Raw genomic sequence first — 26574 nt, forward strand, 5'->3', positions numbered from 1 at the left:
AGGTCATAGGGCAATTGTGTTTGACTTTTCGAGGAACTGTTGGATTGTTTTCCAAAGTTGCTGCACACTTTACATTCTTACCAGCAGTGTGTGAGGGGCCTGATTGCTCCACATCCCCACCAACACTTGTTAGTATCTGATTACTTCTTAAACAAACTTTTAAAATTACTTCTTAAACAACCATCTTTTTTAAAACCCCACCTTCACCTCCAACTTCCAGAGAGGTACTCAATTCTGGAGTCTTTGTGGAGGAGAGGGAAAGGTGTTCTTTAACATAAATCGAGTTGTTCCTTGGCTTTTCCCTCTGTCAGTTTCTGAATTTTGTTGATGTTTTCCCCTCTCTCGTCTTTGTAACTTTAGGTTTTGCCTTGTAAAAATAACTTTTCCATCATTTCAGTTGGATTTCATGAGTGAAGAGAGCTAAATACATGTGTCAGTCCACCATTCTTAACGAAAAGTTGATAACTGAATTAGATTATGTGTTGGATTTTATCCATATACAAAAGAGGGTCCTGGATTTTCCATAGGTATCTCCTCTTCCATTCCCTTTGTGTTCTGCACTTCCTATACACACATTTCATCCTAAACAGCTCCATCTTGCCCTAATTATGGACCCTACAATGTTCCCAGGACCCAAAGTCATGACTCTTATATTTATAGTGGCAGCAAGCCAATAATCAGATGAAATGTAGCACCAGTTGATAAGGGCTATATTTTTCTTGTGACATTTAAAAAACTCTTCTCATACCCAGTCTGATTTATATTCAGCACAACCTATTTCTTTTCTAGGTCTTGGCCTGCAGACCTGAGCCTTTTGTAATTTTCTTGGATACTTTGAAGAACTTTTTGGTCATGTTAACCTATGGTCATTCATTGCTTTCTTACTTTTTAAGCATTCCACGTCTTTGTGAATTTATACATAAAAACTTTTTAGTCTTTGAAATTTGAGGATTTTCTACATCTCCAATCCTTGAAATAACGTTCACTGTAGTTTTTCAGATATACTGCCTCTTACAATTTCCATACCATATATAACAGCAATTTTTCAGATAAATTTTCCTTGAGATGTAGAAAGCGTGCATGCATTGGGTCTAATCAACGAATATTTGCCATTTTCATAGATAAACGTCTTAATTTAAATTTACTGATAATTCTATTTTAATGACAGGAATGTCAAAGAAAATTAAAACACAGACTGGGTCTAGATTCCTATTTACTGAAACCAGTGCAACGGATCACTAAATATCAGTTACTGTTGAAGGTAATTATGTGAAGCATTTCTTTCTTTCTTGACTTACTTTTTTGGGTCAGATGTGGCAAAGCCATTAGAACGGAAGCAGCTGACTAGTGAGCAGTAGAAATCGGTAGGCTTCCTGACTGGGACAGCTGGATTTAGCAGTAGAATCAATGCTCTTAGCTATTTAGCTGTCCATACAAGTTACATTGATATATGGATAACACTGACTGCAGAACTTTTACTTTCGTTAAGCAGAACTAAATAAATATTTCTTATAGTTTTGCGACTATATTTCCTATGGGCCTTCTCAATGAAAAATAAAGATGGTACATCCCTGAGTAATGTGAAAGGATTCCTAAAATGTCATGTTAAGTATAAATACAACATAACTTATTTTAAAATGTCTTTTCACAACGTTCTGTGGTATATGCATGATGAATAAGACGAATTGCTGCACATGGAGAACCAAAAAGATGTGTAAGTGCTTTAAAAATGAATCTCTAGTGTGTTCTAATACCTGTTGTTCTCCAGCTCCAGAAGCATTGAATGCCCTTTGTTTTCTACTGTTTAGTCACTATTCCATTTCTTCCCCAGTTTTGACATTGTTATTAAATATAGTATTAATGTGACAAATAGCGTATGAAAGAAATTACTCGAAAAAGTGCCATTATCTTTGGATTCCTCCTTGAAAGCACGTTAGCCAAAAATGTATTCATCTTCTCCAACTATTAATATCTGCCTAACATTAAGTTTAATTCTTGACTTCTAATTACAGGAGCTATTAAAATATAGCAAAGACTGCGAAGGATCTGTACAATTAAAGGAGGCACTTGACACGATGCTGGATTTACTGAAGTCAGTTAATGACTCAATGCATCAGATCGCAATAAATGGCTATATCGTAAGTAGATCTTCATGATTGTTGCAGTTTTACAGGGTAAGTGTTTTACCATCTCTTTCTTCCTCTCTGGGAACCAATTGAGAAAGAAGAGGTAAGAGGCAGACAAATGAAGGATCCGAATGTCAGTGTTATTACTTATGATGCTAAATGGAAAATTGGCCTCAGATCAGCTGCCCAAAAGGATTTATGACATTCCCCTTGCCCCTAACAAGGCCTACCCCCAAGTGCAGACCTTGGGAGATCCCGCTTGACGGCATGTTTGGGTCTTTTCTAAGGAGAAGTATGGTCCCAGAATTGGTCTTTGCCTCAGTCCAGGATACAGATGGAAGAAAGAGATCAAATCTTTAGAGTTAGCTCCACCCCCTTGGGAAAACTTGGACTGGGAGAGGTCATTTGACTATCAGGACTGAGGAAGCAATGGAGACATGAAGCCAGGGAAAAGGAGGTTTCTCCCATCTCCCGGTCCCACAGTCATTTTGTAACTGGGTGACACATGGCATGTTTTCCTGTGAAAAGTTATGATGAATGAAACTTTAAAAACTATAAATTATGCTTCAGGCTTTTAGTAGCTCAAGCTAAACACTGTAATATTGATGTCAGAGATCTGAATGTCGCTCTGCCTTGTACTAATGAGTTTGGGTTTTCCATTCCAGGGAAACTTAAACGAGCTGGGCAAGATGATAACACAGGGTGCATTCAGCGTTTGGATTGGACACAAGAAAGGTGCTACAAAGATGAAGGATTTTGCTAGATTCAAGCCAATGCAGCGGCACCTTTTCTTATATGAAAAAGCCATCATTTTTTGTAAAAGGCGTGTTGAAAGTGGAGAAGGCTCTGATCGATACCCATCATACAGTTTTAAGCACTGTTTGAAAGTAAGACCATTTGAATTGTGTGATGTGATTGTCTTTCATATATACATATACTGTATTCCAATTTGTATACTTTTTCAGTTCAGATGACTGGGTTTTATACCTTACTTGCACATCTTTTTTTAAACAAAATCTTTTTTTTTTTTAAATTGAGGTATAACTGACATACATTACATTGGTTTCAGGTGTACAGTGTAATGAGTCAATATTTGTATATGGTGTGAAATGATCACCACAAGTGACATCACCACACATAGTTACAGTTTTTTTTTCTTGTAATGAGAACTTTTAAGATCTACTCTGTTAGCAAGTTTCAAATATGAAGTACAATATTATTAACCGTGGTAACCATAGTCACCATGCTTCACATTATGTCCCCGGGACTTATTTATTTTATAACTGGAAGTTTGTACCCTTTGACCCCCTTCACCACCCATTTTGCACACTCCCACCCATGAGATGTTAAGTAGAAATCTTAGAAGTCAGGCGAAGCGGAACTTGTCTGCCTGAAATGAGAGCCACGGAGTGCAGAGCGTGGCCTCCTTCCTTTCCTCTCTCAGTTCAGCGGTCCCCAAGGGGGTGCCATAGAGTCCTGCAGGGCATAATTTGCAATTGTGGGAAGTGACCCAGGCTCCCCCATTAACACTCTCTTAGCAATGGCACCGGGCGGAGTTCTTGGTCTTGGTAGCAAGGAGCTTTTCTCATACAGGAGAGTCAAGGAGGAAAGAGTTTCTTCCTTTTTCTCAGTGTAATTTAAAAATGGGTCACTTATATATTTAGCACATTCCATTGTATCCCTCCTCCACCCCCTCCCTTCCTGGCTGTGCAAAGCCACCTACAGCTGAATCCTGCCCACACCTGTTTTGTCCTATCCTTAGAAAGTACTTTCTTCTCTCCCATGACTGCCATTGTGTCCTACTGTTCGTTGGATTTTAAAACGTGAGCAGTATCGTTTGAGGAAGTTACTGGCAATCCAGTGACACTCCCAGCTAGTTTTGACATTGGACAAGAGGAACTTCCAATCCACACGAGTCTGTAATTGGCACATTTGATTTTTTTTCACACCTAATTAATTTTATCTTTCCAGTTCTACATTGTAAAAGCAATATAGCATTTGTTAAAGAAAATTTGGAAAATGGAGAAAATTATCACCCTCAACTCCCCAACCATTATCATTTTGGTCATTTCTCATGAGCCTGTTGTTTCTTGGTTGTTAGCAAGTTGAGAATTGATGAGCGGTCCAGCAGCGGCCATGAAGAGGACAGGTCATGTGTCCTGAGCCACGCCTGAGGGCTTTGTGTCAGGAGGCCACCCGAGAAGCAGGCCTTGCTTTTGATTCTTCCTAGAGTTCAACAATCCCACGCTGTTCCTAGCAGGGTTCCTGCCCAGGGTTAGGTCTCTGACTTCTTCCTACAGACTACTTTCCCTGCTTCACTTCTGAACCCACAGCAGTGGCTGTTCAAAACCTGCACTGTTTTCATAACAAATGCCCAGTTGATCCTTTGATATTTGCCACCCACCTCTAAGCCCCCCACATCTCCAAGGGTCTTTTATGTCTCTGATAAACATTGGTCGAGAACCAAGAATTTGTAATTGACCTCAAACAGAGTTCAGATCTCTTGCTATCTGTATATTTATTCCCGGGGAAGGTACTTTATCTTCATAGACATGTTGGACCCAAATCCATTTGGTTCACTTTTTATTTGTAGTGTGACCTAGTTACTACCTAATGTACTGTTTCTGGCTTGTACTGATTTTTCTTTTTTTACCTTTAATTTGTCACAATGGTGGGCACACCAACAGAGTATTTCTAAAGTACATCAGAATAAGGATGGACTGGTATAAGGTAACCAATTCATGAGAATTCAAAATATAGCAGTTACTATGGAAACAGAGGGTGGGATAGATGCAAGAAACATTTCCATGGCAGGTAAATAGGCAGGCTTATTGACTTACTAGATACAGAAAATAAATAATACCTGACATTTGAAGGAAAAAAATCAGTCTGGTTTTTCTTTGATTCCCCAATAATGCCTGGTGTCCTTAATAAAAGAGATTAGTCAGTGATGCCTGCAAGGATTTAGACCAGGATTACTAGGAAAATGGTGATGTCGCTGACAGAGAAAGATGGGAATTAGGCTGTTTCTTAGAAGCCTCACTATGCTTACTTCCTCTTGCTCCCAGGAGATTCCAGGATTAAATAATTGCTAGCAGGACTAGTCTGTATGTTACATAAGAGTTTGGGTTCCTGGTTTCAAAATCTTCTCCTTGGTAGAGAGGATTGATGTGGAAACACTTTCAAGGGACTGTTGCTTCACTTCATTATATGAAGCTGGAATTTCATGGCCTGACAGCTGTACGATGATTGTGTGCTATATTTTAAGTTGGCTGCTGTTCTGAGTGTTTATGAATATCCATGTTGTTTCATTCAATCCACACAGCAACTTTATATGAAGTGGGAACTAGTATTAACCCCATTTGGAGGATGAGAAAGCCAAGTTCCAGGGAGGTGAATAATTGATCCACGAGCACGGCTAGTAAGTGGTGCAGCACAGATTCAAACCCAGGCAGATGGCTTCAGTCTCCATGGTCGGAACCGCTGCACCGTGCTGGCAGGCCTTGTTCTTGCTGGTTTATTCTTTCACTCCTTCATTCATTCCTTTTTATCTCCATTCCCCGCACTTGCTCTCTTCTCTACCCCTGTTGCAACCATTCTAATTTATTTGATGTACATCTTTCAGTTTGTGTTCTTTTTAAATATATACTAATGTTCTGTGCCCATTTAGATTTAATTTATATAAATTGTATTCTGTTATAATTCTCATTTTCTTTCTTTTTTTGATCCCAGAAACTATTTTCAAGATACAGTTACTTTACTGTTTTGTACCCAATATCTCGTTTCTAACTGCTTCATGGCACTTCAGCCTAGCTACCTTTTTTTTTTTGGTTAATGTGAATCAAGATCAACTTTTGTTTTTTCTGGCCACACCACGCGGGCATGTGGAATCCTAGTTCCCCAACCAGGGATTGAACCCGTGTCCCCTGCATTGGAAGTGCAGAGTCTTAACCACTGGACTGCCAGGGAAGTCCAAGATCAAGTTTTTAATAATACTGACCCAAGAAGTAACTATTATGTATCCCAGATACATAAATAAAAGTCTTAAGATAAGTAGTTATTGGTTATAATCCCAGAGTTCTTGACCCACTGGGTGACTTTTAACAAGGTAGTTGACATCTTCATACTACCCTGAAGACAGAAAATTAGGTTAAAAGTTGGGCCCTGAGCACTTGATACTGCAAGATGTCTTCAGATAAAATGCTTTAAAATTAAAAAAATATATTCATAGCTACCAGAAATCATCAGTGAAAATGTGAAGGATGAGGCAGAGACCACAGTCAGGGTATAACTGTAGAATCAACCTCGTTCATTTATTATATATATATTATTTATTATATAATGTATCATGTAACTATACTCATATAGTTAGAGCATTAACTCTGGCTCTAGATTCTAAAGCTAAGTTTTCATGGTATAGTAAACATTTAATAAGTAAAATAAAAATCTTTTAATCAAATCTTCATATTTTATTTGAGAAAATATCTACAATCCATGAATTACAAATAGACTGTTTTACAGTGGATCATTTGTCGTGAATTGTTTAGAATTAAGAACAACATTGTTTGATAGATATAATGTTTAGATTTCCAGAGTAACTCAGAAAAAGCTCATTTCATCTATAATGCTGTGCTCTAAGTATTCAATGAAAAATAGCAAAACTATTGCTATTCAAATAAGGGAAAGTTGAGAAAGCAAATTCAGACTTTAAAAAAGCTCATATGTTATCTAATCGTTTAAGCATGCTATTTAATCCTTATATCAACTCGATGAAATAGGTACTCTTTATACTTTATAGTTGAGGAAATTGAAGTTCAGAAAAGTTGAGCAACTTGTACCAAGACACATAGCTAGCACATGGGCTTTCCATTTTATCATGCTATTAAGACAAAAGCATGTAATCAATTTAAATAGAGATTGAGTATGAGATTATTATTGATCTTAAAACCTGATGTTTGAGGAAAAGTAGGTTAGTTGGAGTGGTTGAATAGGAATATAGAGATATTTTTGGACAGTCTGAAAGTAGCTTCTGAGTACATTCAGGATAGATGTCACACATGGGCTCTTTCATTTCTAAGTATAATCTCTTTTATTTTCCTTGATATGGGGAATCTCACTTAGCACTACTATTAATGCTTATCAGCTTTAATTAGGGTCATTTGGGAGGCATGTAAATGGAACAGAGAGTGAGATATTCCTTTAGTTAATTAGGCAAGGATTGAAAGAAAAGAGAAGGCAGAAGGAAACTAAAAGAGAATGTGTGTACAAGGGAGTGAAGTTGCGCAAAATGAAATTAACCAAACTGTTAGCAGCACAGGATGAAAGAAAATGGAAGAGTTTGTACTTTGCACAGGCATATGAAAGAGAAGAAAAACTATGGTAAGGAAGGGATATCGCATATAAAACTTTAACTGGCTACAAGAAGACATCACTGTCTCCTGACAGATTGTTTTCTAGAGAGGCCGAGAGATTGGTGGAAATCGAGGGGATTTTTGTGTACCTGGTTGGTTTTCCCCTGACCCATTAATTGGACGTCTATAACTTGTAGGGCTTCTATAGACATACGTAGTAATTTGTGAGATTAACTTATTTGGCATATGATTATTAAAAATAACCATTTACATTAATTTTGGATGACCTTTTCCGCTGATGTTTGCTTACTTTTACTTCTGTGTTTGACGCAATAATTTGTTTTTATAGCGTACAGTTAATTTATAACAGAATTCAACCTTACGTGGACTACTTGGATGTTCAGATTTAAAACATTTGTTTCAGTCGCTGGAATGGAGGATGTAGTCTGTGCTCTAAGTGCATAGTTCAGTGAAAGCATATCAGTACTCAGGCCTGTGTTTGTACCTATCATTCTGTATTCTTTGATTATAAAACATATTTTGCACAAGTGAGAAATTCTGTTTCATTTAGGATATGATGGGGGTAGATTTAATGTAATTTCATTTTCAGAATAAAATGCTCATGAGAATGGTGGCTTATGTATTGTAGATGGATGAAGTTGGAATCACCGAATATGTAAAAGGAGATAACCGCAAGTTTGAAATCTGGTATGCTGGGAAGGAAGAAGTTTATATTGTCCAGGTTGGTCATTTAAGAGTTATTCTAGAAACCATAACCTGCCTTAAGATACAAAAGTCTGAATTTGCAAACAAAAATGATTTTGGTTACATTACAGAAGTTCTCAGTCCTTTCCTGTAGGTTCCCTAAATATTGTTTGATTATTATTCTTCGTGATGCAATTAAACATTTTTTCAGTTCCTGAGTTTTCTTTTTTCTTTTATTGAAGTATAGTCGCTGTACAATATATGTTACAACATAGTGATTCACAATTTTTAAAGGTTATACTCCATTTATAATTATTATAAACTATTGGCTGTATTCCATGTGCTGTACAATATATCCCTGTACCTTATTTTATACCTAATAGCTTGTGCCTCTTAATCTCCTACCCCCATATTGCCCCTCCTCCTTCCCTCTCCCCACTGGTAACCACTAGTTTGTTGTCTGTATCTATGAGTCTGCTTCTTTTTTGTTATAGTCACTAGTTTGTTTATTTTTTAGATTCCACATATGTGATGTCATACAGTATTTGTCTTTGTCTGTGTGACGCACTTCAGTTAGTATGATAATCTCTAGGTCCATCCATGTTGCTGCAAGTGGCATTATTTCATTCTTTTTTATGGCTGAGTAGTATTCCGTTGTATATATGTACCACATCTTCTAAATCCATTCATCTGTTGATGGACACTTAGGTTGCTTCCATATCTTGGGAAAAGTTTTCTTTAACTTGAGATATGTCTGTCATGCTTTCTATGGCTTTAAGTTTTCACCACTACACCGGGAGACTTAACAACAAGAGCTGATAGCCAAGAGCTTGGCCAGTGGTTCTCTGTCCCCATCAAGTTTCTAGAGTTACAGATTTATAACAGTTCTCAATTCCTTTTGTGCCCAGCATTCAGAGAGGACCTGATTATAAGACAGGGCGATGTGATGATTCAGATTGGATCATTTTTTCTAAAGAATGTGGTTAAAGCCCTGGCTAGACACACTGTAAGTTCAACCTGTTTCAGGGAAGAAGAGAGGAATTAGAATATTTCAAGAGGATATTGTCATTTCAAAAAATATTTGTGTCATGACTTGTGACAGGGGAATGTGCTGTTACCTGTTGAAAGTGCTTGGTGTTTTTTCTTTGTTTTAATTCTGATTACAGTTCATAAAAATATGTGTTCTTGGCTTGACTTAGATGTAAGGCTTCTTGCTGTCTATTAACAAACCTGTCTTGTAAGTGATGGGAGGATATTTAAGGAAGGTTTCATGCCATCATCAGTTATCAAGCTAACTCTGCAGTAGATTGTCTTTCTTTTTTTTTTTTTTTTTCTTTTTGGCCACACTGCACGGCATGTGGGATCTTAGTTCCCCAACCAGAGATTGAACCCAGGCCCACAGCAGTGAAAGCGCTGAGGCTTAACCACACTGGACGGCTAGGGAATTCCCTAGTTTTGGGGTACTTTTTTTTTTTTTTTGATAAATTTTTTGGCTGTGCTGTGCTGTTTGTGAGATCTTAGTTCCCCAACCAGGGATCGAACCCAGGCCCTCAGCAGTGAAAACGCAGAGTCCTAACCACTGGACTGCCAGGGAAGTCCCTGCAATAGATTGTTGTTTCAGAAACAGTAGAACTTGTTTTGTTTTACCAAAATTAAACAGAAAAACACTTGTATATTTAAAAGAACCCTTCTACACAGAAAAAATAAATGAGATTTGTATTTCGCATTTCTCTGAGCGTTATTATTGAAGGGTAATTTCCAAATGGTTTTGGCTATTATTTCATCTAATCTTTTTTTTAAATTTTATTTATTTATTAATTATTTTTGGGGGGGTACACCAAGTTCAATCATCTGTTTTTTTACACATATCCCCGTATTCCTTCCCTCCCTATTTCATCTAATCTGTTGGCTACTTATTTGCTTCTTAGAAGTTTTAAGAATCAAAATGTTACAGTTGGAATATGGTGGTTTAGGATATAGATTGTGTTTGATATATTTAATGACATTTGTTTTATTGTAAAGCATCATTTTAAAAGGGAAACACATCCTCTCCTCCCCTGCTTTTTCAATCTTTAGGCTTCGAATGTAGATGTGAAGATGATGTGGTTAAAAGAAATCAGAAATATTTTGTTGAAGCAACAGGAACTTATGACAGGTAAATTCAGGCATTCATTTTCCAGAACAAGAAGTACAAGAACAGCTCAATGACTCAGATTTTGTGATAATTTTTACAGGGAATGGGGCTGATATTTACTTTCTGCTATTTATAATGAAAGGCTTTGTTAAACTCATTAGTAGGAGATCAAGATGCAGGGGGCTGTTTAAACTACTTCAGAGAATGAATTTTACACTAGAAGATGAGCTCTAGCACCTGAGAAGCAGCAGTGCAGGTGATAGAGCAATCTGAATGTGTTAATTCTGAGTCCGTCCCACGAGGCAACTCTGCTTAGGACCTCAGTAATAAGTGCTTGGTCATGTTGGCCTAGGGGTGGTGCTAGTTATAAATTTGAATTTCTTTAATAAAATATTACATGGTTCGATCCTTTTATATATTCCAAGTTCAGACTGGCCTTCCCTCTGGCTGTTTCAAGTCTGTGAAGGTGAACTCGAATGAGATTGGGGGGTATGTGTGTGCATATGCGAAGGTCATTGATCGTCAAGGAAGTAAGAAGTGTGGCTTCCAAACGATGCTTATATAAGCTTTGTTTTATTTCACAGTTAAAAAACGAGAACAACATAATCAGTTAACAGAACAGAATCTTTCTTCTCAGCGGAATGTTGAGTAAGTGATTGTTCTTTAAGAGATATCACTCCTCCAATCTTCTGTTTTCTGTATATAACATGAAATGATGTAATTAAACTATCAGACAAAAATTACCCGCCCTTTTAGCAATGTCATCAAATTCTATTAACACATCATTTTCTCAGTTCTGTCCTTGGAGTTGGAGCCTGATAGTCCTTAATAGTTATCCCATTGTTCCCCTGATACTAAAAAGAATACAATAGTTTGAGCTAATTTTTAAACGGGATTATAAATGCTTTGTTCTCAGTACACCCTGGGGGGAGTTGCATGTTGGCTGCTAGCAAAACCTTTCTCTTCAAAAAATTTCTGGGCACCTTCAATCTGATTGGAGAAAGAGAAGTATAAGAATGATGAAGTACTGGCAGCTAATCCTGGCCCACAGCTTTGTGGTCCCTTGACAGATACCGCTTGCTGGTGACTTGACTCTCTGTGTAGTTAGAGAGGAGGTATGGATCCTGGTGGGGGGGGCGGGCGGGGACTGTGCCTGGACACAACCACAAAGTCTTTGAGGAAGGTATCAGTGCTAAATGATAGCTTTGCTGCTGGTTTAGAGATGTGGCCTTTGTATTCTGCCTCTAGGAATCCTAAAAGGTGAAGTTTCCATAGAACATTTGCATATATGCAGAAAGAATCCCCACGCTGATTCCAAAGCCTTGGCACAGAAATTCACCATGCAGCATCTGCATGATGTAGGGATCATTGAAAGACTTATTAAAAGTACTCTTTTTCAATGGTACAAATGAACTTATTTGCAAAACAGAAATAGAGGTAGAGATGTAGAAAGCAATCTTATGTTTACCAGGCGAGGAAACAGGGGAGGGATAAATTGGGAGATTGGGGTTGACATATACACACTACTATATATAAAATAGATAACTAATAAGGACCTACTGTATAGCACAGGGAACTCTACTCAATACTGTGTAATGCATGTTGGCTGCTAGCAAAACCTATATGGGAAAAGAGTCTAAAAAAGAGTGGATATACGTATATGTATGACCGATTCACTGTGCTGTACAGCAGAAACGAACACAACATTATAAAGCAACTATACTCTTTGTTGCACATCATCCTTCGCATGTAGCTAAGATCAGGTGCAAAGTATGTTGAAATTATATTTCAATAAAAGTTCTTAAAAAATCACAGTGAAAGTCTTTATTTTCCAGGGTTCACAATACTCAATATTTTGTCACATATTCTTCAAGTAAAGGCTTTAGATTTCATGCAGTATTTCACTCTGTAGTAACTGATACAACTCAACAGTATTAATCAGATTAAGGTTTCATCGTCATTCAGGTACACTTTACCTAATTCATTGAAGTTAAAAGTTCATAGAACGATAGGGATTTTTTTTTGTTTATATTTTTTCCAACTTATTGAGTTATAGTTGACAATTAAAATTATATACATGTAAAGAGTACAATTTGATGATGTGATATACATATACTGTGAAATAATCACCATGATCAAGCTAATTAATATATCCATCACCTCACATAGTTATCCTTTTTTATGTCTGTGGTAAGAATATTTAGGATTTCCCTCTTAGCAAATTTTGGGTATACAATATAATATGCAACAGGGATTTTAAACAATATACTTGCCTTGGATCCAGAAGGGAGTTGTTTTTTCCACGCTGGCTTGGATCCTAGGATTTAAGCTTCTGTGTATTATGAGCTATTATCACACAGACTTCAATAAGGGGGAGAATCAGCTCTGTTTGAATGGATTCTTAGACTATGTTCTTAACATGTGGTATCAGTGGAAGAAATACCATTTAAAATTTTTTATTACTCTTAACTGTAAAAAAGCTCACCGGTTTTTACATATTTACTATTTCAGAAGACGCCTGAGAGCTTTCATAGGTGCTGAGGAAACTGACTTGGAACACACCAGCGCTATGGTGGAAGTCGGTGAGGCCATCGCATCAGTTCGGGCAGAGGCAAATACAGGTATGTGTAATGATCATACGAAGGGAAGATTCGTGGCTGTGCACATTGTTTTCTCCCATTGTTAATTTGGGAAATCTACCCATCTATTCACTTTATATGAAGAAAACAAAGTTAAACCATTTTAGGAGGCTCTTCTGTCTTGTGTATATGCAAGATACTCTGGGGGACACTGCTGAGCAGAGGTTGTCAAAGTGTGGTCCTTGGACCAGTAGCATCAGCATCACCTGGGAGCTTGTCAAGAAGGCAAATGCTCTGCCTCCATCCCGGACCTTCTGAATTAGAAACTCTGGAAGTGAGACCCAGCCAGCTGTAATGTAACATGTTCTCCATGTGATTCTTTCTGGCCCCTGCTCAAGTTTGGGAGCCCCTCCTACACAGGATACAGAGGTGAATAAAACGCATCCTGCCTCAAGGGATGCACACTTGACTCACCATAGGTTTAATGAATAGAGAAGAGTCATTTATAGCTCAGGAATATTTTTTTTTTCAGCTCAGGAATATTTCTTTTTCTTTTGCAAATTAGGTCATTTAAAGGGATTTAAAACAATTTGCTTAATTCAATGAACATAACAGCCTGTGTGCCATGAACTGTGCAGTACTCTGGGCATACAGTCTAATTGAGATACACTCAGCTGCCGTCCCCACAAAGCTAGGAGAGTAGAAAGATAATGCCACAAGCAATGAAGATTCAATTTGATAGTGTGATAACAGGGAAGTACAAGGCACTTTAGAAACACCTGCTAGGGTCACCTCAACAACTCTGGGATCAACAGCCTAGACTTCCCTGAAGAAATGCCTAACGGAGTGCCTGATACTCAGTGCTTAAATAAGATGGTCCTTAATCTGGAAGACTTCTCTACTAGCTGAAGAGAAACAAGGAACAACAACCTTTCTCAGCTTCAGTTCTCCACTTACAGGTCACTTCCGTCAGGTCATCTATACTGTGGCCCCCTGCGCCGTCAGGAGAGAGCCTAGTACCACTGCCTTCATTTGACAGATGAGGAAACCAAGTCAGAGAAAGTTGACATGACTTTTCCAAGGTTACATGAATAGTTTAGTGTGGCCAAGATGAAATTCTGTTACTTCTCTGCCTATGTCAGATTGCTTCATCCATATTAGTTTAATGCATTTTATTAATTAAGCATCTCTCACAGGCAAGTTCTTATGTGACAATGTATAATACATGGTCCCCGCCTAATAAAAGAGATAAGACAAGTCATAAATAACATTATTACCAGGTAGGATGTTATAAATGCTATTTAAGTGGGACCAAAAAGAATACTATAGAAAGAATTTTTGAAAGAGATGGTTTTCTATAAAAAGGGGTAAATATTCTCTAGAATGTTATTTAACTTATTATTATTTGCAATAACTCCCACCAACCCCAACATGAAACCATCCTAAAAAGTAAAAGTAGTGTAGATATTCTAGGCCCTTTCTGAAATATCAGAAATTCTAAACTAGTACAACCTAATTGGAGGTTTTATTACAAAAGATATTATTCTTGGACCATTGAAGGGTATAGCCTTGATTATTACAGTTCGTTTTACTTCTCTCCTTGTGGTGGACTAGTAACTGCCACCCTCCATGTTTTTCTTATAGTTTGGACCGAGATGTCATCACCTGCAGAAATCTCTGATAAGCCTGCGGAATGGTTCAGTAACTATTTCTACTCTTCTTATGGTGACAATGAAGAAGAAGAAAGGCCTCTAATGGTTAGTAATGACATATTAAGATAATAAATAAAAACTCTTCAAGCAGTTTTATTGATGAAATAGGTGAGGCACGTAGGGGCAATCTTTTGTGAGTATCCTTGAGGTCATTAGGTCATTTCCCTGGCCAAAAGATTTGAAACAAGTCTTTCTGTGAATATTCAGTAAGCACTTGTCTCTGTAAGAACTTGTTTGAGCTATACATGGAGCTCCTACTGAAGCTGATGAGATAGTCAATCATTCCAAGTCCTATATCGTGACCAATTTTATCTTTGAGCTTCACCACTCTGTTTTCAATGTGGGTATGTGAGATAAAAATCAGAGCACAAAGGAGGTTCAGATATACCTAGAAATCAGTTACACATGAAAAACTATTTAATACCATCTGGGGAATATATTTTAGTGGGCTGTGAAAAAACATGCTAATGCTACAGATCTCAGCGTATCAGAGCAAGAGGGCACCCCATAATAGTAAAGGTGGCTTTAGGGTAAAAGTAAGTGTTTTATAGAAGAACTAGTGTGCAGTGTTGTTAGGATCCTAGTGGATTATTACAGGGCAGTTAGGACTGTTCAGGATAAATCTCCAATTTTCTCAAGTCACCAGCGTGGGGGGTGGGATTGATGCTTTGTGGTGGACTGTTCCTTGGTGCTTTTCAGAGGAAGAAACTCAGTTTGGCAGTTCTAACGTTGGGGTAAGGGAGTAAGGGTATGGATAATCCCAAAGCTGCATAGCATCGACACTGGAATGCTTTCTTTAAAAAAGCAACGGAATATTCTTTCCACTAATAATAAAGTGACCATAATTCATATCTGTATGGTCGTTTGCAAAATGACTTCACATTGAATATTCATAGTCTTACAGAGAGAAAGGGGAGGCTTTATTCCCTCCAATTGACAGGAGGAGACCGAGGCTCAGAGCTGATGAGAGATTTGTCCAGAGTTCGTTGTCTAGACTGGCAGTGCTCAAACTTTTTAATGAATTTACATTTTTCAAACCAAAAAGAATTTAGTAAGAAGAGTGGCATTTGAAATATTTTTGCAGCCAAAAAAATAAAAAATAAAAAAATAAGGGACTTCCCTGGTGGTCCAGTGGTTAAGACTCCATGCTCCCAATGCAGGGGGCACAGATTTAATCCCTGGTTGGGGAACTAAGATCCCTCAAGCTCTGTGGTGTGGCCAAAAAAATAATAATAATAAATGAAATATTTTTGCAAATCTCTAACATCTGGCTTCAGAAAAGACAACTGGATTCTCATATCTACATTTGCATTCAATCTGTTGTGCTATCATACATTCAGTGGCCTCTGTAGACTCGTGTGAGAATGAGAGTGAAAAAGGCAAATGATAAAGCTTTGACCCTTGCAGACCCTTGGAACCCCCAATGGTCAGCCTCCCAAACTTTGAGAATTGCTGCTTTAGACAAATAAATAAAAAGAACTTTCATTTCCTGAAGTAACATTATCTGAGGATGGGAGGGGTCGTTGTTCAGACATGAGCAATAAGTCAGGGGAAGCCAGTTGGGGTTTCAGTGTTTGCTGTAAATGATGCTCTATGAAGGGATTGTCAAGAACCAAGAAAGCCTTCAGTAAGCTTTTTTTCAGCTATGGTGTCAGAAAATAAAGCAAATATGCAAAGTTGATTAATGCTTTAATCATAGGGGATGGGAATGTAGAAAAATCTACTAGCTCTCCTTTCTAAGAATTCCCTGACTTGTACTACTAAGGAAAACATTCAAAAGACAACACAGTGCATTCCACCCCCGCCAATAAAATAACCCCCAACCTAAAAAGCAAAACAGGTTGGAAAGAGCTGATCTTTTAGCTTTGCTTTATCAAGTCAAAAACAAGAAATAGGAACTTCCCTGGCAGTGCAGTGGTTAAGACTTTACCTTCCAATGCAGGGGTGCGGGTTTGATCCCTGGTCGGGGAGCTCCGATCCCACATGCCTTGTGCCCAAAAACCAAACCATAAAACAGAAGCAATATTGTAAGAAATTCAATAAAATTAAAAAAAAAAAAAAACAACAACCAAGAAATAATGAGTGCTGCTTCCCTTGTAGAGGCCGGTGTCGGAGATGGCTGTCCTATTTTAATGAAGCTACTCTGTAAAATGGCAAGTAGCTCTTTCCTGCCTGCTCCTCGGCCCATTTGCTAAAAATACTGCTCAAAAGATGTTCAGCCCAAGTGACGCGGATAATGTTTTCAGGTTAATCCCTTTTGACGTGCAAAGAATCAACACCATAGAATTCTTTCTTTCCTTTTATTAAAAAAAAGTTTTAATTATGGTATTCTTACTCTTTAAAATCATACATTCAATGTGTAAGATACTGTGCTGGAAAAATTCTCATCCCAGAATACGTTTGGATTTGAAGATTACTATTTCTTCTCTGTTTACCTTGTAACCAAATGTAATCAGCGTGCTTTGGGTTATTTAGCTTATTAATGAATCCAGTTAAAATTATAGCTGCAAAAAGATTAAGGCCAAGTAAAGCACAACATTATGGCTTAATATGCTTTTATTGGACTAGGCCCAATATTTTTCCCCGTGCAAAACAATACAAAGCACAGAAATCCTTTTGGGGACGTTCGTAAATCTTTGTTCAGGGCCATTGCCTTTTTTATGTGGCGAGATAATTTTTTTTATGAGAGTAGTTTACAAATAACAGTATTTAAAAATTATTTTCATGCTTTGTTTTTTTCTGGATTTATGTTTATTATTCATGTAACTTAAATCAGTTGTGCTCTGTTATTTTCTGTGTAGTTCATGCTGTAATTCTCTTTTTCCAAATAAAAATGAATCCTTCAGGTTAAACACGTTCTGCTTTTTTTTTTCGCCATCACAAACTGCTCTATGTTTGTTTGTTTCTGCAAAGCTGCTGCAGCTAACCACATTTACCATTGAAGTAAAGAGTGAAGTCTGTGTCACAGAACATGCAGTTATGCAAGCCGTTTTGCATTCAAATTTGTAATGTCATTTTCCAAAACAACCTTACAGTCTCCAGGCAGATATAAAGCCCTAGCAGATTGCAGGAAGAGAGGCTCAGAAGACCTCCTGATTAGAAATGGAGATGTCATTCAGCTTCTCCATGAGGATGCTGAGGGTCAATGGTAGGTGCGTTCTCCATGACTGTTGACCTCCGCCTGGGGCACACGGATATCTAATCAAAAGTTCTGCTTTACTTGTATCTTTGTTATACAGTCTCAAGAAGCAGAAATAACACATTTCTTATCAGTGTTTCATTTTCATTGCTTCAGCCATGCCTATATAGCTCACTGAAAGGAATGTTAACCTTTGGTGAGTGAAAAATGCTTTGAAAGAATGAGATGCTATGAGTCTGCATGCTCTTTTGTGGTTTACCTTTGGCTCAGATGTTTCAGCTGATACATCGGGCTTTGTAATGGCTACAGATCACATTACATTAGGTCTTTTGAGTCATTCATTAATTCATCACATGTTTAATGAATGCCCACTATGTGCCAGGTACCATGATCGCTACTTTAGAACGTAGCCAGACTTTGCTTTAACAGTTCAAATACTGACTTTTTAGTCTTATCATTCTGTCCTCATGCATTTGACTTTATACAGCACTGATTGCAAAGATGCTTCTGCCAAATATACTGTTTAATTATAGAGAACCCAAAGCAGGAAGGAAATATTGTTTGGAAGAGGACTGAATGAAACTTGCATAAAGCTTTTGGAAATTTTATATGAAATAATTCTGCCTTCATTGTGTCAATAGCTTTAACTGAAGTGCTACATTGACTGTGTACTCTGACCCTAAAGGGGGAAGAGTGTACACATGAGGGCGAAATTAATGATGGATCATTAATGTAATAACCATTTTTGATAGTGATCTGAGTCCTTTGTAGGTTACTCAAAGGACTCAAGCACAGTGTCATGAAGGTCTTTCAATACTTGCAATAGTTTTGTGAAAATTTGAGCTTCAATGCAATGTATATGCTAATTTTATTGCCTTATATTACCACTATTGGCTACTAATTCATTTATTATTTAGGTTGGTGAAAAATCTAAACAGAAGAAAAGAAGGTCTGATTCCAGGGAACAGTTTGCAGATTTTAATCGGTGACTATAGGTTTCGGAATGCCAGAGTTACAGGTATAATATGAACTTGACTGTATGCTCTTTGTTTAAAGACTAAAAATTTTAAAGCTCCACCAAGTATGTAATTGGCATAGGGTAAGAACCTCTCTGCACTTAGAAATAAAGCTGCAAGCATATTATGTTAGCTAAGATTTATTTTTTTTCCCTTAGTAGTTTTAAATGAATGAATAAAGATGTTTTAAAATGTTAAACTTTTCTCTACAAGGTTGATAGGTTTGAAAGAAAGTTTCATATACAGTGCTGTCTTGTAAGAGATCCTTCAGAACTAAATACTGATGATATGGTTTTAAGGAACCAGCCTTACCATCTCAGAGTGCTTCACCAGTGTGCTTTCACTCATTTCTAAGAGCATGCTATTTCCTTATGGTAGGATTCTGCTACACGTGTGTGTGTGTGTGTGCACATGTGCGCGTGTGCACACACACACGTGCGTGCACACACACACACACACATAAACACACCCTGTGTCTGTGCCCAAGACTTAATGTGTGAAGATATTATGAAGTAATGAGAATGTTCCTTTCTATTAACCCAACCATTAGTACATGAAATATCTGTATACAAACCAGTATTCTTATAAATTTTTCACCTGATACTGAGCTATCTGTAAAAAGGCAGCACAAAAAAATCAGATTTGTTTGTGAACAAGATTATTATTATTATATGTACACGTTTTCTTGGAATCCCTAGTTTTGGACTTGTATTTGAATTCTAGGTGATGTTACCTTGTGTTTAAATGAATCTAATAGGCCAGGAGTAACTTATTTGTTTCCAAATTTCATTTATGACATGAAACAAAATCTAAGGGTGATAGGGCTCCATATAAATACTGGGTCACATGGGACTCCCCAAAATAGAATCACTTCTTGTTTGGGTTTTTTGATTCTCTAAACCTGGGCCACCTTTCAAAGGTTTGTTGATAATTATTGAATTACTGAATTATTTAGATATTGATAATTAGTCATCAGAAGAGTCTGATAGACCAACAGCCTGACCCAATAGGCATTTACTCAAAATCTACACCCAACAACTGCAGAATACACCATCATTTTTAAGTATGAATGGAACATTCACCAAGATAGATCATACGTTGGATCACAAAAGAAAATTCAATAAATTTCAGAAGATAGGAACCATATAAAATCTCAAAAGATATTATATTAGAAATAGATAATCCCTAAATATTAATAAATATTAAATGATATACATCTAAAACACATGTGGGACAAAGAGGAAATCATGAGACCAATTACAATTATTTAAAATTGGATGAAAACGAAATGCAACATCAAAATTTGGGGATGCAGCTTAAGAGGGAAGGAAATGTAGGGAATTGTATAGCTTTAAGTTAAGTACTTGTATTACACACTTAAAAAGTCAGTGTAATTTGCCATATTAACATAATGAAGGGGAAAATTATGTAATCATTTCAGTAGATACAGAAAGGCGCTTAACACAACTCCATACGCATTCATGATAACAACTCTCACTACGCTGGGAATAAAGGGAATAATGTGTGCCTGTGAAAAACCACAGTTAACCTCATACGTAGTGATGAAATATTGAAAGCTTTCCCCCTTAAGATTGGGAATAAGCCAAGGATATTCATTCTCACCATTTCTATTGAAGATTATATTGAAAGTCCTAGCCGCGCCATAATTCAAGATAGAGAGATAAGAAATAAAAAGATTAGAAAGAGACAATGCTATCATGCTTAGCAGATCATGTGTATGTACAAAACCATTGGGAATCTACACACGAAAAGACCCTACTAGAAGTAATAAGTGAATTTTATAAGGCCATGGTATATGAAATCATTATACAAAAATAAATTATAATTCTATATCCTAGCAACAAAGAATTGAAAAAAATGAAATAAAAAATGTCATTTACATTAGTAACATAAAACATAAAATAAACAGGAATAAATCTGACAACAGATGTCTAAAGCTTCTATACTGACAACCACAAATAATTGCTGGGATATATTTAAGATGACCTACTAAAAGGAGAGATATACAATGTTCGAAGATTGGAAATCTCATTGTTAAGAAATCCATTGTCCCCAAATTGACAGTTAATGCAGTCAAAATCTCAGCATGCCCTTTTGGAAAGAAAAAAATAAAGACAAGTTTATTCTAAAATGTATATGGAAAGCAAAAAAAAAAAAAAAAGCCACCTAGAACAGAGGAATCTCAGAAATCTTGAGGATTTACATACCTGATTTCACGACCTACTAAAAGTCTACAGTAGTGAATACAGTGTGGTGTTGGTTTAAGAATAGAAACATAGAGTTCAGAAATAGACCCACACATATATAACTGATTAATGTTTAATCAAGGGGTCAAGTCAACTGAATGGGGAAAGACAGGTTGTTTTAGCAAACGGTGCAGGAGCAGCTGGATATCAACATTAAAAACAAAAGCAAAAACAAAAAACCTCCATCCCTACACCTCACTCCATATACAAAAATTAATTTGAGTTGCATCATAGACATAAAGATAAAAGCTAGAATCATAAAGCTTCTAAAAGCACAGGACAATATCTTCATGCCTTTGAGCAGTTAACCATTTCTTTCTTGTATTATACAGGGCAGAAAAAGTACTAACCATAAAAGAAGAGTATCAGACAAACACAAAGAAACATTGCACATGCTGAATTGAGCACTTTACACTTTAAAAATGTATATGTGTTCGAATAAGGTAAAATCTAAGATAGTGATATACTGAACACTTTCAAAAGCCAAATAGTTGTAATGAGTCATATTTTTCTCCCAAGTTAACTGATTCCATCTTACACATTAAAGAGTTAAGTTTGAAAATAAATATGGCCAGCTTTCTGCCAACTGCCTTATGCTTATTTAAGTGGTTAATGAGAGAGAGACAGTGAGAGGAAAGAAACACGTCACTTAAAATACGTGCTCGAAGACCTGTGTAAATTAACATATATAAATCATTTTTTTAATGAAGCATATTTTAAAAACCAATAAAGCCATGAAATAACAGTGCAGTGTATATACTGGAAAATAATGGCCTTTCTTGTACTCGGGTCTCCAAAACTCAAAATTGAAAACACCAAGTACATTCATCTAACTTCCATATAATATCAGCATTTGTATTCAACATTAGGAGCACTCAGTAGACTTTCCATAACTTTTGTCCTCATCATTTTAAATATAGAGCCAGATGTCCTCATACTTAATTCAGGACAAAGTCAATTACATTCGATTTTAGCTAACTGTAATGCAGGACATGTAAAATTACATATTGGATTAATTTTAATTTGAAATGATTCCATTACTGTAACTAATCACAGCAGATTTAGGGCATATTACCACTCTTTGACAAGTGCATGGCAAAACAACTTAAATCTACTTTGGGCCTATGCTTATTTTTCAGGCAGTAAAGGGCTTACTATACATTTGTTAACATACATACACTTTATTTGGAAAAAAATCACATTGTTCTTTTCATTTTTATTTTCTACCATCAGCATACTTTTTCAATATCCTTTTTTGCAATGTCATTGGGAGGGTTAAATGTAATGGATTGATATATCATCAGCATTTAAAGCATGTATTACTCTCTTGGTGTGACATGCTACTGGATAAGGTGACAAGGTCCCATAGGTCCCTGTTCTCTAGAAAGTTCTGACTTCAGATGTTTTAAAAATATACATTACTTTCAAGTAACATGCATTTATGACAGGTCGAATTGACAAATTAATACTTATTGGTAGATTTTGGTTGAATGCTATAATATCAAGTGGAGTTTTTAAAAAATAATTATTTGGTTGCACCAGGTCTTAGCTGCAGCTCACAGGCTACTTAGTTATAGCATTCAAACTCTTAGTTGCAGCACGCACGTGGGATCTAGTTCCCTGACCAGGGATCAAACCCAGGCCCTTGCATTGGGAGCCCAGAGTCTTAACCACTGTGCCACCAGGGAAGTCCCTATCAAGTGGTCTTGATTGAGCTGTATCCTCATGTTACACTGCATAGAGCAAAATAGTATAATGTGGCCTACGAAAATATATTGTATTTAGTGTGTAAATTAATGGATTAGGAAATGAAAATTGACCACATATGCAAATGTCAACAGCACTTAGGTTTCAAAATATATATTAGAGTATCTTATTTGAAATCTGGCAAATGGAATGGAAAGGTCTCTCTGTTAACTATGTGCTTAACATGTTTCATCTATATGCACACAGCATAATTCATACAATATTCGTGAAATCTGGTTGTAGGAGCTGTGAATTCTGTTTATTTTGCTTCTAGTGGAGTTATGCCATTCATAAAATAGATGCTTTAGTAAATCACTATGTAACAGAATAACGACTTTCATATTAAAATAAGCAACCAAAAGACATCACCTTTGAATTTATGATGGACCTTTTGAATCCTCACATTTCGTGTTAGAAGTCACAGCACAGACAACATTTTTGGCCTTAAAAGTCACTTGAGTATTAACATCATTCTTCATTATTTTGTAGATGCTGCTCTGAGTAACACAAGGAAACTAAGTTCCCCTTGAATTAAAGGAGAATGAGTAAACTTTTAAAAATAAGATTATAGTTCTTAAACGTGTTACAGATAAACAGCACAAGAGTCAGGATGATCCTATGCTGCCCATGACATTCACAGAATTTCCTCAGGACTGAGGTGGACTTCGTCATTCACAGTTTGTCTTATTCTTGCAAGAAGCCATCTTCACACCTTCCATCCCCCCAGGTGAAAAGTGCAGTGTTATTTTGTTTCCAAGTAGGGTTTTTCATGACATGCATTCAGATTCCATCTAAACCAAACCAAATAAAAATCCAAAGAGAGAAGAGAGATAATCAGAGATTTTAAACCCCTTTGGTAATTGGTAGTTTATGTTATTATTTAATTTTGTTATCTCTGTGACTATAATATACCAAAGGGATACGTTCTGAAGGACCTCTTTTGCACTTGGACTGGTATTTAGGGTTGTCAGAGCTGTCTTAATGGTTCTAAAAAGACCCAAAGCTAAAAATCCTGCAGTTAGGGTGTGTCGAAGTTTACACTTTATGCATTGAAATTTAGATACATCACAGCTTTGAGTTAAAGATTCATATTTGCACAAGAAGTGTTCCTATAAGCAAGCTCTGCTTTCCAGTGTCTTTACTTGCTTTTGAATTTTCTAGAAAAATCTATTCTAGTGCAGGTTTTCTTAAGTTATATTGTATTTCTTCCTGTGGTTTTTCTTTGATAGTATATGTATAGATGTCCCTCTTTTAAATATGTAAACAGTGAGATCACTTGTTTTAAAGCACAGGCCCAGTTGTTGCATGCAGTGTTGAACTTGGGCTTGGAGTATTTTGTATTATGGGCCACTGAAGACAATGGTTTGAAATTGCTGCCTTTTGAATCATGGATCGTGAATTTTACTATCAAGTTGGCATATTAGGCGCATGGTTTTTGATGATTGGTTTTACAAAAACCAACACAATAACTATGTAATACATAAAATATCTTTTAAGTAAGTTTGTGTATCATGTCAAATCATAGTTTATTTCAGTGATAGCATTTGATGTAACCATTTGTATGACAAACCAATTGTATTTTATTCAAAGTTACCTGTGAATTATAAATCTTCTAATGTCCAGTTGCTGGAATTTATGATGGTTGATTTATAACTCATGAAAATGTCCATATGTTTGATATTTCAGTTAATGCTTCTGCAACAATAACAACAACAACAGAATGATATTAAGATACATTTATTTTGTGTGCTGACTCTGTGGTTAGAAGACAGAATTAGGAGATAAAATCTTTGAATAATGATGTCCCTCTGCACAAAACATTTTATTTTCATGGTATTAAACTAGGGGTTTTAATCATTTAAGACAATACTGAGTTCTGTAGATTCAAACATACAGTATAGTCTTTTAATGTTTTAATCACTGTACAATGAATGCTATATTTGTACATGTATTTGTATATGTAACTGCACTGTATTAATTTTATCAGGCTTATAAATGTGTGTACTATGAAACATAGCAGCAATTTCCCTTTAAGTCTTCAAATTTTAATTACATTATAAATGTACTTAAAATGTAAATGTACTTGCATTAATTCCACATTAAAAATATCCAACCTTAAACTCACTTATATATTTTTTTTTCGGTTAGTATAGTATCATTGAAAACTCCTTTCCTTTCTTTTTTTTGTTGAAGTATAGTTGATTTACAATGTTGTGTTAATTACTGCTGTACAGCAAAGTGATTCAGTTATACATATATATATGTTCTTTATTATATATATAATATTCTTTTCCACTATGGTTTATCATAGGATATTGAATACAGTTCTCTGTGCTATACAGTAGGACCTTGCTGTCTATCCATTCTATATATAAAAGCTTACATCTGCTGACTCCAGCCTCCCACTCCATCCCTCCCCTACCCCCCTCTCCCTACTAGCAACCACAAGTCTGTTTTCTATGTCTGCGATTCTGTTTCTGTTTCTGTTTCATAGATAGGTTCATTTGTGTCCTACTTTAGATTCCACATATAAGTGATATCATATGGTATTGTCTTTCTCTTTTTGACTTACTTCACTTAGTATGATAATCTTTGGGTCCATCCATGTTGCTGCAAATGGCATTATTTCATTCTTTTTTATGACTCAATAGTATACACACCACATCTTCTTTATCCATTCATCTGTCCATGGGCATTTAGGTTGTTTCCATGTTTTGCCTGCTGTGAACCATGCTGCTATGAACATAAGGGTGCATGTATCTTTTTGAATTATAGTTTTGTCTGGCTATACGTCCAGGAATGGGATTGCTGGGTCATATGGTAACTCTATTTTTAGTTTTCTAAGGAACCTCCACACTGTTCTCCGTAGTGGCTGTACCAATTTACATTCCCACCAACAGTGTAGGAGGCTTCACTTTTCTCCACACCCTCTCCTGTATTTGTTATTTGTAGACTTTTTAGTGATGGCCATTCTGATTGGTGTGAGGTGTTACCTCATTGTAGTTCTTTTTTTTTTTTTTTTTGGGGGGGGGGTACACCAGGTTCAATCATCTGTTTTTATACACATATCCCCATATTCCCTCCCTTCCTTGATTCCCCCCACCTCGAGTCCCCCCCACCCTCCCCACCCCAGTCCTCTAAGGCATCTTCCATCCTCGAGTTGGACTCCCTTTGTTATACAACAACTTCCCACTGACTATTTTACAGTTGGTAGTATATATATGTCTGTGCTACTCTCTCGCTTCGTCTCAGTTTCCCCTTCACCCCCCGCCCCCTCCCATACCTCGAGTTCTCCAGTCCATTCTCTGTATCTGCGTCCTTGTTCTTGTCACTGAGTTCATCAGTACCATTTTTAGATTCTGTATATGTGAGTTAGCATACAATATTTGTCCTTCTCTTTCTGACTTACTTCACTCTGTATGACAGATTTTAGTTCTATCCACCTCATTACATATAGCTCCATCTCATCCCTTTTTAGAGCTGAGTAATATTCCATTGTATATATATGCCACATCTTCTGTATCCATTCATTTGTTGATGGGCATTTAGGTTGCTTCCAAGTCCTGGCTATTGTAAATAGTGCTGCAATAAACATGATGGTACAAGTTTCTTTTGGGATTATGGTTTTCTTTGGGTATATGCCCAGGAGTGGGATTACTGGATCATATGGTAGTTCTATTTGTAGTTTTTTAAGGAACCTCCAAATTGTTTTCCATAGTGGCTGTACCAACATACAGTCCCACCAACAGTGCAGGAGAGTTCCCTTTTCTCCACACCCTCTCCAACATTTGTGGTTTCC

At 36.7% G+C, this 26574-nt stretch overlaps 1 protein-coding gene across 2 annotated transcripts in view; it reads left to right on the plus strand.

Moving 5' to 3' along the window:
- The window catches only part of MCF2 (MCF.2 cell line derived transforming sequence), a 74377-nt gene extending 57637 nt beyond the window's left edge, over positions 1–16740 (plus strand). For both annotated transcript variants that reach the window (XM_057718020.1, XM_057718021.1), the window contains 9 exons: positions 1169–1261; positions 2013–2138; positions 2792–3013; positions 8127–8219; positions 10259–10337; positions 10901–10964; positions 12828–12937; positions 14540–14652; positions 16708–16740. In XM_057718020.1, coding sequence (XP_057574003.1) covers positions 1169–1261; positions 2013–2138; positions 2792–3013; positions 8127–8219; positions 10259–10337; positions 10901–10964; positions 12828–12937; positions 14540–14652; positions 16708–16740 — 933 coding nt within the window. The remainder of the gene's footprint in view (positions 1–1168; positions 1262–2012; positions 2139–2791; positions 3014–8126; positions 8220–10258; positions 10338–10900; positions 10965–12827; positions 12938–14539; positions 14653–16707) is intronic.
- Positions 16741–26574: the final 9834 nt, after the last annotated feature.

This window comes from Hippopotamus amphibius, chromosome X (assembly GCF_030028045.1).
Source record: "Hippopotamus amphibius kiboko isolate mHipAmp2 chromosome X, mHipAmp2.hap2, whole genome shotgun sequence".
Lineage (NCBI taxonomy): Eukaryota > Metazoa > Chordata > Mammalia > Artiodactyla > Hippopotamidae > Hippopotamus > Hippopotamus amphibius.